This window comes from Scyliorhinus torazame, chromosome 17, assembly GCF_047496885.1.
Source record: "Scyliorhinus torazame isolate Kashiwa2021f chromosome 17, sScyTor2.1, whole genome shotgun sequence".
Taxonomy (NCBI): domain Eukaryota; kingdom Metazoa; phylum Chordata; class Chondrichthyes; order Carcharhiniformes; family Scyliorhinidae; genus Scyliorhinus; species Scyliorhinus torazame.
The window spans coordinates 173899373-173914532 of NC_092723.1; the positions used below are offsets into that span (position 1 = coordinate 173899373).

A 15160-nucleotide genomic window follows, 5' to 3' on the forward strand; every position below is an offset into this window, starting at 1 on the left:
ATAATGAGTAATGCATTCACATAAGAATTATCTGTGTAATTTTAACATAATTATTAGTCCACTTAAAACAACAGGTTAATGACGGTGTTAAATGGAACATAGCAGAAATGTTAGACCGTGGACTTAATTGATGGAAAGGAGAAGAGATCATTTGTGTTTCTTTGGTGCCTTCCGTGATGTTCGGATAAAAACATGTTTCTGGAGTGATAAGGGGGTCACTGCCAGTTGATGGATGGGCAGAAGGTGCATATATTGAGAAAGTCTTTGGTGGAGAATTGGTGAGTTGGCAGGGTATAAAATAAAATGAATGTAGATTTGTGGACCCATTCAATTGAAACTCCTCCAAGTATTGTGCAATCCGGCCTTACCTGCCCAGGTGTTTATCCACATATTCCTGCAGTTCAGCCAACTGCTCCTCAGCAACTGTGACCCGTGAGATCAACTGAGCACGCTCACGTTCCAAATCCTCCTGTGGATGAAAGCCACCGTTAACATATTAACAGTACTTGGACTCTTGGCTGCCTACCAGCACACCAGGTGTATTCACACCCGGGAATGTCTAAGTGGGGAATTACAGTCAGCCATGTAATGGTGCTCACATTCTTAATACCCTCTCTTTGCTGCTAGTGCCATTGGGAAGTGGCAGTAGCCAGGTGGGCAGCACGGTGGCTCAGTGGTTAGCACTGCTGCCGCACAGCACCAGGGACCCGGGTTCGATTTCCAGCCTTGGGTTGCTGTCCTCATTGCAGTGTTAATGGAAGCCTACTTGTGACACTGTGCGGAGTTTGCACGTCCTCCCCAGCGTCTGCGTGGGTTTCCTCCGGGGGCTCCGGTTTCCTCCCAAAGATGTGCAGGTCAGGCAGGGTTACGGGGATAGGATGCTCTTTCGGAGGGTCAGTGCTTACTCGATGGGCCGAGTGGCCTTGTTCTGCACTGTCGGGAGTCTATATTCTGTAAGTAGCCTAGCTGGGCCATTTTGTAAGGCTTCCCATAGCCCATTCAGGGTACTACTTCCTCAAAGGAACCAAGGTGTTTGACCAGGTAACATGTCGTGAATCCATGCTTCTGCTTACTCTGTTTTATAATAATAATCTTATTAGTGTCACAAGTAGGTTTACATTAACACTGCAATGAAGTTACTGTGAAAAGCCCCTAGTCGCCACACTCCGGCACCTGTTCGGGTACACGGAGAGAGAATTCAGAATGTCCAAATTACCCAACAAGCACGTCCTTCGGGACTTGTTGGAGGAAACCGGAGCGCCCGGAGGAAACCCACGCACACACGGTGTGAGGTACCCCACAGGTTTTCTGTCTCCAATTGATTTCATTATTTTACATGGGATTGAAGTCAGACTGATGGTTCTATAGTTACCAACGTCTGTATTATTCTCCTTTTTAATAATGGGCTGGCCAGCTTATAATCAACTGGTTCTTCTTCAGTTTCCAAACTTCTTAATGGTTATCAGTGCCTCAGGAATTTCCTCCCTGGTCTCTTCCATCAGTGAGACAAATTCGATATCTCCTCTATTTACTTCAAAACCTTTTAGCCTGACTAGGATTTCCATCCCATTTCTATCTGCTGCTGATTTCATTACAACTATCTGAACTGGACCTGTTGCTCCTCGCATAGCAAGCAGGCATTCAGAAAATTAGCTATCTTGTGCTCATCCTCCATTCTTGTTTCAATTCTGCTCTATGGTTTGCTGACCTATCATTTACAGTCCTGACAGATACTGTTCATCGCTCAATACTGTTCTCTTTTCCTGAGTCTGTTTTTGCTCCTTCCGATAACCCTTTTAACCTTTTCAAGGGAAATTGCACTTAGGAGTGAGTGTGCGCCTTCCGGCCTGCTCCACTATTGAATAAAATCATGTCTGATTTGGTTGTTATCTTGATGCATGATCAATCACTACTGAAGCGAGATTGTAGTCCAATTGAAGACTTTAATGAACAAGTAGTTACCCCAGCAACTCTGGTACAGAATGACTGCTGTGGGTGAAACACAGACTCTTATGCTCCGCCTGCTGGGCGGAACCAGCAGGCAGGTTCCACCACTCATACTACAGTATAAGGTACATCCCACCTAGGTACCGCAATACCCCTAATATAGCCAACCACACATCTCAACTCCACTTTCCTGTCTGATCCGCAGAAGCCTTTGCTACGTTTGTCTGTCAAAAAATGGGTCTAATTCGGCCTTGAATCAATTCAATGACCCAGCCTCCTCTGCTTTCTAGGGAAGCGCGTTCCGCACACCAAAGGACCCGCTGAGGAAAAAACAAACTTCCCATCTCAGTCTTAAAAAAGGGAACCCCTTATTCTGAAACCGTAAGACCCTGCACGACAGGAGCCTGCCCCAGAACAGCAGGGGCCAGCCGATGAGACTCAAGTGCCGGCCGTCCACTCGGCCAATAAGGATATGCGAAGGTGACGCCACATCAGGCAACGATTAGACCATCGGCACTTGTCCTTCGAGGAGCTACTGGACTGCGTGTGCTGCCGTCGACTCCATCTCACCAAGCACACGTTTGTCACCTGTGCCAGATGGTGGCCCATCAGGCACCACGAGGGCTCAAAGGAGGACACCTGCTCCTGGTGGCTATCAAGTTGTCGGTGGGCCTAAACGTCGATGCCTCTGACGCGTTCCAGGGGACCTTTGCAGGATCTCAAAATCGTCCACGTATAGGTGCATCCGAGATGCGACGGCTGCCCTATGTGCACGGGCAGCAAACTACATCAACTTCAACCTGGACCAGGCCCACCAGGATGCCCAGACTGCTGCATTTGCTGCCATTGCTGACTTCCCCAGATCCAGGGGATTGATGGGACGCATGTCGCCCTCAGAGCACAGGTTCAACAGAGGGTGCCCTTCACTAACAGAAAGAGCTTCCTCTCCATGAACAAGTAGCTGGCGTGTGACCATCAGCTGTACATCGTGCACCTCTGCCCCTGATACCCAGGCAGCGTGCACGACATTTACATCCTGCCGCACTCGGGGGTTCCCGGCACGTTTGAGGCACTCCCGTCAGGTGAGGGGTTGGCTTGTGGACAACAAGGCCTACCCACTGAGGTCATGGCTAATGACACCTGTGCAGAGGCCGCAGACCAAGGCGGAGAGGAGTTATACTGACACTCACAACAAGGAACATCATCGGGCGGTGCATCGGCGTCCTCAAGATGTATTTTCGCTGCCTGGACCGCTCTGGTGGGGCACTCCAATATAGTCCCAAAGGGACACGCACATCGTGGTGGCCTCCTGCATCCTGCACAACATCGGGCAGCAGCAGAGCGACGTGCTGGAGGAGGGGGAAGAACTGCAGGCCTTGTCGGATGAGGAGAACGAGAATGGTGTCCAGGAAGAGCCAGGCGAGGACCCGGAGCTGGCTCAGCCGGCCGCTGGACTTGGGATTCAGGCTTGTCGCACAAGGGACAACCTGATTAACTCTCGATTTATTGATTAGGAGGCCAAAACACCGGCATGAATTCTGCCCTCTTCCCCACAATCCCCCACCACCACCCGCGCCAACCTTTCCTCTCCCTTAGCCTTCCATTCCTTCCCAAGATTACAGCTCATCCTCCGAGGATCATCTGAGCATCACAACACTGGGCCTGGGTTGGCAGTATCAGCGGGTCTTGTCTGTGGGACGGAGGAGGATGACTCGCTGTGAGGCGAGCTCTGATGCTCCTCATTTTCTGACAATGTCTGACTCCGGTCTTTAACATAACACACCACTGTCCGCCCGGGCGATCCCTGCTTGTGCGTTGGGGCCCCAGGATGTTGGAGAGGGGGGGGGGTGGTGTTAGACGTTTAGCTGCTGTAGTATAAAGAGTCAAAGGTTCTGCTGCTTTTCCACAAAACACCTTTCATTTCCTTCAACAGACTTTGCACAAAACTCTAACATCACATCACCTGACACAAGGGCCACCTGAAGCCCCTTTACATATCAGTGTCAATTATTGGATGCTTAACATTAATGAGACAACTAATTGGAATGTCTCTTAACCCATTACTTAATGAGGGGGGGGTGCGTTGGTTGGTGCTGGAAGATGGTGAATGGGTCGAGCTCATTCACTGGGGATGCTGTCGTACTGGGGCAGACTCACAGAGGCTCCTGCGCCCAGCCACCATTCGCTGAGCGGTCTGCATAAGAGATGTTAATGTGTCCCAGCCGCCCTGAGAGCCCCCCACCCCCCATTTGGCCACTGCCCCTTAACCCAGCCCTTTCTTCCCATCAGTGGGACAGAGGTTAAAGGCAGATCGGACTGGTGGAGCTAAAGTGTTGAAAGCGTGATTACAACCTGTGCCCCTCCCCCTGACTAAGTTCAATCTACTACACCCATGCCAACAGAAGTTTCCTCTATCTTTCTTAGCTTTTGTGCTCTTTCTAAGTGTTACCCCAGACATCAGGAGTGGAGGCTGCTTGTTGCTTGTCCCGACCTTTGCCCTATCATGCCCTTGGCAGCCATCCTCTGGAGGGCCTGGGCTTAGAAAGGCCTGGCCAACTTTCAGGTGTCACAGGTCACCCTGTTCTGCCCACTGCCCAGCAAATGCGTCGCTGGTGGGGGGATTCGGAAGGGGTGAAGGGTACAAGTGCCCATGGGCCCCATCTCTTCCAGAGATGGAGGGGAAGCCAAGGTGAGCTCCGGAGGCCTCACTGTCAACTGGCCCTGCCAGCCCTGGAGGCCCGCCCTCGACTGAACCATGGTGTCAATGCCCTCAGCCGTAGGGCTCTGTGACTGGGTCATGCCCCTCAGTGAGTGAGCCTTGTGAGTCCCTCTGTGACTGGCTAAGGTCAGTCAGCGCCCGGCCAATGCTCTCGATGCCCTCAGCCATTACCCTTTGGGAGTGGGCCAAGCTCTAGAGCGCCGCAGCAATGTCCAGTTACTCCTCGGACATATCCGTCTGTGACTGGGCTCCCCTGTCCTGCACCTCAGCCATGGAGATCCCAGCATGACCCAAGCCTTGGATGCCCTGACACATGGCTCTGACTTCTTTAACCAGGCCTTCTACTACAGATGCCACCCTTTCAGTGATGGCCTGGGTGCCATGCTTTATCGGCACCGTCTACTACGCCTGAAGGTGAATAGACTCCTCCAGCTGTACTTGCAGGTGCTGAAATGTAGCTGACACCTCCCTCCTGTAGATTCTGGCTCTGAATCTGCAGCTGCACCAGTGACGCGATCATCTTTTCCAGAAGCGTTACATCTGTCTGGGCATCAGCTGTTCCCCGGGATCAGGCAACCCTCCAACTGTTTGGTCCCTCAGGAGTCCCCGTCTCCACCTGATGTGCTGCAGCATCTGAGTGCTGCTGACCAGAGGGTGACCCAGGAGTCTGATCACTAACTGATTGATAGTCTCTGCAATGGGGGATGGTGCTGGTGAAAGCAGTGCCGAGATCCGAGATGTCAATGTCTTCTCCGGAGTCTTGAGGGGCGCCTGCGACCCTGGGTGGCCCGGCAACGAATGTTCAGAGAATGTGTACAGTGCAGACAGAGGCCAATCAGCCCATCAAGTCTAACCGACCACCCTACCTAGGCCCAATCCCCCACCCGATATCTGTAACTCCACCATACCTTTGGGCACTAAGAGGCAATTTAGAATGGACAATCCACCTAACCGGCACATCTTCGGCCTCCCTCAAATGTTCCATGGCCCTTTCTTTAAAGGGGGTATGTACCCGTATATCAGGCATGCCCCCATCTGTCATCTGATGCTCCTGTCTATTATGACCATCTTTATCCTTGGGGACACATAAAGGACATAGTGAGATTCTGGAACGCGGGGGGGGGCTCACTGGTGGCATGTGTGGGCAAGGCTCCTGTCCAAAGAGGGAAGGATATGTGTTGTGGGTCCCTGAAGTGTGGGTTCTGAAGGACATACTGGCAGGTGGGATGTTACTGGCATTGGGGGATTGGGGCAGATGTGAGGGGATTGGGGCAGAAGTGATGCCAGGGGCACACAGGTGGTTACACACCTGAGCTGCTTGAGGGATGGCATTCATCTTCTTGCGGCATTGCATGCCAGTCTTCTTGATGACGCCCACAGTCCATCGAGTCTGCACCGACCCTCCAAAGGAGCACCCAACCTCAGCCCACTCCCCCCCCCCCCCCCTTCCTAGCCCCGCAAATTGACCACGGCCAATCCACCTAACCTGCACATCTTTGGACTGTGGACGGAATTTAGGGGTGGCACAGTTGCACAGTGCACTGCTGCCTCACAGCGCCAGGGACCCAGGTTCAATTCCGGACATGAGTGACTGTGTGGGTGGAGTTTGCACATTCTACCCGTGTCTGCGTGGGTGTCCTCCGGGTGCTCCGGTTTCCTCCCACAGTCCAAAGATGTGCAGGTTAGGTGGACTTGCTATGCTAAAGTGACCCTTAGCGTCCAAAGATGTGTGGGTTAATTGGGCTTACGGGGATAGGGCGGGGGAGTGGGACGAGGTAGGATGCTCTTTCAAAGACTCGATGGGCCGAATGGCCTCCTGTGGATTTCCCTAACTATCAGACCATGTTAAATTGGATGCTGATGCAATCACTCTCCCGTAATTCTATAACATCCAACCTCATGTATTCTTTTGCAAATACTTGGTCAAAGCGTGGGCACTATTGCTCACTCTGTAGCTTTTTTCACACTGAGCTATGAAATACGCATTACAATCTAAAACACAAGTTTCCCATGTTAAAACAACTCTCCAATTCTCAGATTCACTGCCCATCTCTTCATGGAGAATTTCTTGTCCTCCTTTACTGACCTGGAGCTCTATTTTACTCTTCTAACATTTGCTGGGTGCTCTTTCCAAGGGAGAGTGCAGACTCGACGGGCCGAATGGCCCCCTTCTGCACCGTAGGGATTCTATGAGTACAAATGTCTATGCTAAGAGTGCTACTGAGGTATGTCCCCTTCCACAGGATCAGCTGTTCACTTCCCATTTGTCCCTGACACATCAGGTGGAATCCTGTGGAGGTGAAGGGGATCTCAGCTGCTGACTGGAGAGCCAGTGAGGCCCCAGCATTGCCAGGAAGGCTCGCACATTATCTTGCGCCGATCAGGCACTTGGCAGGCCCGTCGAATTCTATCATGGGTGGCACATTACAGACCTGTGTAGTGAATGTAAACTCTCTCAGCTGTCTCCTTAGCTCACTCCAGCTTTCATTAGCATCTTTCCCATCGGTCTCCGGGCTGAAATGATTGGAAACAGTAAATTAGGACATTCGCACTCTCTATTAATCTCAAGAGGATGACCAGAGGTTACAGCGGAGAGGGGGCGATTCTTGCTGACAACAAATCCAATCCTATGGCCCTGCGTTTAACCCAAAACCCTGCATCTTCCTCTGCTTCAAGTGCCTATTTGCTATTTGAGAAGATACAATGGCGCCTGCCTCAATTCCTCCTTCTAACAAAGCTTTGCACAGGTGAAGGAGACACATCCTGAGTGAGTGAGACACATCCAGAGTGGGAATTGGAACTTGGTAATTTGGTGCAGTGAGGTAATCAGTAACGCTAAGTGGTAAGTCTAATTATGCTGTTTTTCAGTTAAAAGTGCAGTGTGTAGATTAGTGTCTGATTGGCTGAAGCTGCCCCCACCCTAATTGCTGAGAGGCAGTTATCTGTCAGTCACCTGAGGTCTGTTTAGGGGCACAAAGGTGCACATTGTATTCTTCTCTTTGAAGCTTAAGTCGTGTGAGTCACCCTGGTTAGCTGAGGTCTGTATAAAAGACAGACAGAAAGCGCACTCAGTAAGCTTTGCACAAGTCAAGGAGACACAGCCGGAGTGAGACATATCCAGAGTGGGAATTTGGAACTTGGTAATTTGGTGCAGTGAGGTAATTTGGTGCAGAGTGGGAGAAGGTGCTTTTTCCCAATGTTTTATTTTCTTTCTTCTGGCCTGTAACTGTTAATCTGCAGGGAGAGAACCAGAGAGCATCCTGGGAAGGTAAGTGATTTTTATTCCCTTTGTAAATTGTGTGGGGGGGGAACTGAAGTGCCATCACAGTAAAGCTGTGATCTGGTTGGGACTCTGCTAAATTTGAATAAAAAATAATATTGCAAAACAAATCTAATTGATTAACTAGATAGTGGAGTAACTAAACCTGAGGGCAGTGATCGATATTTAGCATTTAATTTTAGAGTAAAAATCATCTAGCGTCAGGGCCATATAGTTAATTGTAACTCAATCTAACAATTCAAGTGTTTATTTTAAATTAATTAATTAGTGCTTAAATGTCACTCATCGGGGTGCAGTGCTCCAACTGTGAGATGTGGCAGATCTGTGACGCTTCCAGCGTTCCGGTCTACTACATCTGCAGCAAGTGTAATCAATGGCAGCTCCTCACAGACCGCGTGGTTCGGTTGGAACAACAATTGGATGCACTTAAGAGCATGCAGGTGGCGGAAAACGTCCTAGGTAGGAGTTAAAGAGACGTGGTCACACCCAAGGTGCTGGCAGAGAGATGGCTGACCACCAGAAGGGGCAGGCAGTCAGTGCAGGAATCCCCTGTGGTTGTCCCCCTCTCGAACAGGTATACCACTTTGGATATTGTTGGGGGAAGAGCCTATCAAGGGAAAACAGCAGCAGCCAGAACAGTGGCACCATGGCTGGCTATGATGTTCAGCAGGAAGGGTCAAAGCGTAGAAGGGCAATAGTCATAGGGGACTCTATAGTCAGGGGCACAGATAGGCGCTTCTGTGGACGTGAAAGAGACTCCAGGGTGGTATGTTGCCTCCCTGGTGCCAGGGTCCAGGATGTCTCCGAACGGGTAGCGGGCATCCTGAAGGGGGGAGGGCAAACAGGCAGAGGTTGTTGTACATATTGGTACTAACGACATAGGCAGGAAGGGGCATGAGGTCCTGCAGCAGGAGTTCAGGGAGCTAAGCAGAAAGTTAAAAGACAGGACCTCTATGGTTGTAATCTCGGGATTACTCCCTGTGCCACGTGCCAGTGAGGCTAGAAATAGGAAATTAGAGCAGCTAAACACGTGGCTAAACAGCAGGTGTAGGAGGGTGGGTTTCAGTTATCTGGACCACTGGGAGCTCTTCCGGGGCAGGCGTCACCTGTTTCGGAAGGGTGGGTTGCATTTAAACTGGAGAGGCATAAATATCCTGGCCACGAGGTTTGCTAGTGTCACACGGGAGGGTTTAAACTAGTATGACAGGGGAGTGGGCACCGGAGCATTAGGTCAGAAGGTGAAAAAATTGAGGGAGAACTAACAAATAGGGCCACTATGGCTCTGAGGAAGAGCAGACATGGAGATGTTGCTGAACACAGCGGGTCTGGTGACCTGAAGTGCATATATTTTAATGCAAAAAGCATAACGGGTAAGGCAGATGAACTTAGAGCTTGGATTAGTACTTGGAACTATGATGCGTTGCCATTACAGAGACCTGGTTGGGGGAAGGACAGGATTGGCAGCTAAACATTGCAGGATTTAGATGTTTCAGGTGGGATAGAGGGGGATGTAAAAGGGGTGGCGGAGTTGCGCTACTGGTTCGGGAGAATATCACAGCTGTACTACGGGAGGACACCTCAGAGGGCAGCGAGGCTATATAGTAGAGATCAGGAATAAGAAGGGTGCAGTCACAATGTTGGGGGGTTTACTACAGGCCTCCCAACAGCCAGCGGGAGATAGAGGAACAGATTGGTAGACAGATTTTGGAAAGGAGTAAAAACAACAGGGTTGTGGTGACGGGAGATTTCAACTTCCCCAATATTAACTGGGACTCACTTAGTGCTAGGGGCTTGGACGGGGCAGAGTTTGTAAGGAGCATCCAGGAGGGCTTCTTAAAACAATATGTAGACAGTCCAACTAGGCTGTACTGGACCTGGTATTGGGGAATGAGCCCGGCCAGGTGGTAGAAATTTCAGTAGGGGAGCATTTCGGGAACAGTGACCACAATTCAGTAAGTTTTAAAGTGCTGGTGGACAAGGATAAGAGTGGTCCTAGAGTGAATGTGCTAAATTGGGGGAAGGCTAATTATAACAATATTAGGCGGGAACTGAAGAACCTAGATTGGGGGCGGATGTTTGAGGGTAAATCAACATCTGACATGTGGGAGGCTTTCAAATGTCAGTTGAAAGGAATTCAGGACTGGCATGAGGCCGGTGAGCCTTACATCAGTGGTAAGGAAATTACTGGAAAGGTTTCTCATTCCTGCGATTTCCCCTTGACTCTAGTCCCCCTTTCTCTAGTTCCGTGCCCAAAACTACCTCAATAACTGTGGCGTTGTCTACACATCATAGGCACCTGACTCTCAGGATTAGAGAAGGAAAGAGAGGCAAGCATGCTGTGCCACTCTAATGTACCTCCAAACAGCTACGTGCACAGTGGAAGCACCCGAGACTACAGCCTGTCATTTTCTCAGAAGGAGGAGAAAAGATAATTTCAAGTGCTGCTGTGCTGACAAAGAGATTTACAACAATACTCACAGCGAGGAAAATATGACTGGTGCAGAGATCCGGCCCAGTCTCACCTGAAAAAGAAATGTAAATTAATGAGACGCACTTAACAATGAAATATAGTTTGAAGGAATGGGCTCGGAGCTCAATAGTCAAACAAGTAAAGCCGAGCCTAAATGTATAGATAATGTATAGATAATGCATAGATAATGCACCTACCTAGTGCCCATCCACGAACCAGGCATTTTGTGAGCTATCTCATGTGTTGCCATTCATCGTGGCTGCTAAATGACACAGCATTGCCTTTGTAAACACTTTTATGGAGCTGGCATTTCACTTGGAAAGCATCTTGAGTCTGATTATTCCAATTACCCTATGTTGACTGGCGTTGTCTGTTGTAGGCCTGACTTACAGCTACATTAGTCTTTATTCATTTGTGGGATGTCATTTGCTGCCCATCTCTAATTGCTCTTCAGAAGGTGGCGGTGAGCTGCCTTCTTGAACCTGCTGCAGTCCCTGTGGCGTAGGCACACCCACTGTGCTGTTCGGGAGGATTCTAACCCAGCAACCATGGTCAGGATGGTGAGTGGCTTGGAGGGGAACCTCCAGGTGGTGGGGGTCACCATGTGTCTGCTGCCCTCGTCCTTCTGGGTGGCAGTGATTGTGAGAGTTTGGTATCTAACCCAGTGAGTTCCTGCAGTGTATCTTGCAGATGACACACACTGCTACCCCTGTGTGTTGGTGGCAGCGGGAGGGAATGTTTGTGGATGGGGTGCCAATCAAGCTGGCTGACCCAGAAGGAAGAAAACGGCTTGGACCAGTATTATTTCCCCGTTTCACTGATTTTTTTTCCTTCTTGTCCTGGATGGTGTGAGCTCCTGGAGTGTTGTTGAGGCTGCACTCATAAGAGGAGAGTGTTCCATTACACTCCTGACTTGTGCCTTGTAGGTGGTGGACGGGCTTTGGGGGAGGTCAGGAGGTAAGCTACCTGCCGCAGGATTCCTCGCCTCTGACATGTCACAACATGATTAATAAACCCTGTGTGAACAATCATTGCACTTCAAAGATGTATATTATTTTGATTTATTATTCACAGGATAGAATCCTGGAATGGTAATAGCACAGAAAAAGAGGCCATTCATCCCATTGTTTCCATGCTGGCCCTCGGTAAGAGCAACTCAGCTCATCCCACTCCCTTGCTTTTTGCCCATAACCCTGCAAATATTTTTCTCCCGACATATACATACAGCTCTTGGCTTAAACGGATGTCTTGTATTCCCATTCCTCTCCATATTCCTCACCTTCTCTTGAAGGTCTTGGAGTTTTGCCTCGAGATGGGCTTTGTCCTCCCGCAGCCGGTTGAGCTCCTGGCTCTGTTTGGACAGCAGCTCACTGTCAGTGATCGCAAAGGTTATCTCTGAAGGGCCAGGGTCCAAATCCTTCGTGCCCAACGATAAAATCTGTTCCCGCTGCATTCTGCACAAAGTAAAAACATGCACGCACTCAAGACATTTTACTCCACAGATGTATCTACACTTGCACCAGCAATCATAGATCATAGAATTCACAGTGCAGAGTCCATTCGGCCCATCGAATCTGCACCGGCCCTTGGAAAGAGCACCCTACTTAATGGGAATGTGACGGGAATGTGAAAGGGCACCCTATTTATGGGAATGTGATTCCTTCCACCCCTTCCCCAGCCCTGATTCACATGGAACGGCCGTTACCCCCCAGTATAGATGACCATTTCTGGGAAGGACAATCAGGAGAGACAATCAAAGGGAAGACTTTAAATATCCTACTGGTGCTGGTGGGCAGACAGTAAGAATGGTCGTGTGGCTAACATACTGTGAGACCCCCCTGTGCTGATGGGACCATGAGAGAGTTTTGGGGGTGGGGGGGGAGGGGTAAAAATTTAAGGGAAAATCAGAGACAAAAACAGTGGAATAACAAGGAGATTGAGTATTTGGACATGGATCCTTAACTCTCTGATGGGAGAAGATGGAATGTTAGGGAGTCATTCAGTTAAAAGAATCTAAGATGTGAATTTAATAACATTATGGTTCTTACAAAGATGCACTTGTACCCCATGACTCCGATACCTTTACTTGTTCTGCCATCTAATTAAGGAAGACCCCTTTCTCTTGCCTGAAGGAAGGAGGCCGAAAGCAGCCCAGATTCATCCCTTAGGACAGGCGTAAGCCACTTCCATTCCTGAGGATTTTGACTTGCCATGAACCATAATCGATCATTCCTCCCTGCTTACGGTACAGTAGATTCCATTAGAATCCACCCATTCTTTCACCAAGCTAATGGGTGGGATTTTCCAGGCCTTCCTGCCAGCGAGATCTTGCAGGGTCCGCTGAAGGCGCCCCCCTGCGGCGGGGGGAACGGGGGTACCATGCAAAACATCGTAGATCTCGGCGGGACCGGACGGTCTCGCCTGCGCCCAATGGCGAGCCACTTCCGCCGCCGAGAAATGGCCGCAGGGGGGGGCGTGGAAATCCCACCAATGTAATTTTGTGTGAGGTTATTCAAAGAAGGTTAAAACTCATTGGCACTCTCCTTGTTCCACATGTTAGACAAAAGTGCTGGGGCATAAACCAGCTTCCAGTTACACTGGTTAACAATGTCCTTTTGGCTGTCAAGAAAAAATGTCATCTAAGGTCCATCTCATTTCATATCCATGAACCAAAGGATTCCCTACAGCGACACTGAAGCATGAGGAAGAGGAGCAGGAGTAGACCAGGTGGCCTGTCGAGCCTGCTCCACAATTCAATACGATCGTGGCTGATCTTAGCTTCAACTCCATTGTCACAGCCTTTGATTCTCCGAGAGATCAAAAATCTGTCTCTCTCAGCCCTAAACATACGGCGGGATTCAACCACCGTATTGCGCCCAGCACCGATTGGGGCATGCCGGGTGAATCGCAAGAGAGGCCAAAATCGAGGTTCACGGGGTGTGAACCATTTTGCGTTTCCCCTGGCCAGCTCCTGGTGAGGAGTTCCGGATCCCACCCAACAATGGCGAGGAGGCCATTAAGTCTAATTTGCATCTATTTCAATCTCATGAGCGATTGAAGTCGATTGTAGGGGCCTCCTGCGAGTCAATCGACTCCCCAGCGAGAAGTCACGCGAGTGTCATTTAGTACTTTACAAAAACAGGAAGCTGGCGCAATGGCTACTGAGGAAGGAGGCGAGTAGCTCTTTCCATTTACCAGCACCCAGCTCAAGTGCACCGGAACTGCTGCCCCAGTGCTCGGAGGGGAGGTGGGAGGTACTTCAGGGGGGGTTGGGGTATTTGGGGGAGGCTGGAGGGGTCCAGGGAGAGGGTCACCCCTAGGCCGATGGGGGGGGCTGAGAGGCTTTGCATCTGAGGCCTTCAAACCATTTTTAAATATTGTGGAGACCCATAACAGGGGCAACTGCAGCTGCAGCCTGTCTGTCTGTCCTACCAAACACTCCCAGGACAGAGCTCTGCTGAGCTTCTCTCCAAAAAGTTATTTCACCCCCTTTGACTGTGAGCAGCCTCTAGCTTCACAGCTGAAGGCTATTTCAAAGGAGGATTTGCCTTGTTAGTTGTGAGAGTACGTCACACTCCTGAACCTCAAGTGCCTCCGCGAATGAACAGGTGCCATGTCTGAAAGGATGATGGTGGACTGGATGCCCTGCAACCTTTGATGCCTGAACAGTGTGCCTGTACTCTAGGAGCATCACCACGGAGGACCCTCCTGTGACCAAAGGGTAAGTGTCTGGGTGAGCAGCTGAGCACAAGCTCCCTAATGTTACTGGCAGAGGTCTGGGGACAGGGACTCCAGATCTGGCCGGGGGTGAGTGTACAGAGCGAGGTTTTCCAGCACAACCGGCTCGCTGGATGACACATTGGGAGAAGTCGGGACAGTCATGGTCAGGATGGGGAGGCCGGGGGATTTGAGGGTCCGGGATGGAAGCCCAAACTGATTGGTGGTCCCTCTCTCTCCTTCTCCAATTCCTTCCAGATAGAAATATGTTTGCTGGTGTGGACCCCACCGGGGCTGCCTTCGCTGTGCTTGTCGAAGCCGATGCGGACAGATGCCGAAGATGGCAGCAAGGCCATCGCAGGCTGGAGACAGTACCACATGAGCAGGGGGCTGCTGCACATCCTCAAGACCCTGTCGCCCCTCAGGCTGAGGAGGGGGTCAGAATGAGGAGGCCAGCGACATGCCAGGCTGTACAGGACTCACTGCGTCTCAACAGGGAGACAGTGCAGCACCTGTGCCACATCTTTGCGGACATGGCACCCCATGAAGGGGGGGGACACCCGCTCCCAGTAGTCGTGAAGGTCACTGCAACACTAAATTTCGATGCCATTGGGCGTTCCAGGCCTTGTGTAGCATAACACAATCTGCAGCCCACAGGTGCATCCAGGAGGGCCTCCGACCTTATCACCTTCGACCTGGACTAGGCCCACCCAGATGCCCGGGTTGTGGGATTCACCGTCATTGTCGGGATGCCCTGGTTGAGGGGGCCATCGATGGCATGCATGTCACCCTGCGGGCACCAGGTCATCAGGGAGTACCCTTCATTAACAGGAAGGGGTTCCACTCCCTGAATGTTCAGATCGTGCATGACCACTACCTGAGGGTCATGCACATATGTGCCCGCTACCCTGGGAAGGTGCATGACAGTTACATCCTGGGGAACTTGGAGACCCCCTGTGACCACCTCAGAATGACAAGTTGTCTCATTGGAGATAAGTGATGCCCGCTGAAGTCATGGGTCATAATG

The 15160-nt window shown here is 50.6% G+C and overlaps 1 protein-coding gene across 3 annotated transcripts in view; it reads right to left on the reverse strand.

The window, feature by feature from the left end:
- Window positions 1–15160, reverse strand: part of ccdc78 (coiled-coil domain containing 78) — a 140702-nt gene that overhangs the window by 9122 nt on the left and 116420 nt on the right. For all 3 annotated transcript variants that reach the window (XM_072481684.1, XM_072481682.1, XM_072481683.1), the window contains exons 18-21: window positions 11696–11870; window positions 10425–10468; window positions 7099–7180; window positions 369–469 (exon numbers count right to left, since the gene is read on the reverse strand). In XM_072481684.1, coding sequence (XP_072337785.1) covers window positions 369–469; window positions 7099–7180; window positions 10425–10468; window positions 11696–11870 — 402 coding nt within the window. The remainder of the gene's footprint in view (window positions 1–368; window positions 470–7098; window positions 7181–10424; window positions 10469–11695; window positions 11871–15160) is intronic.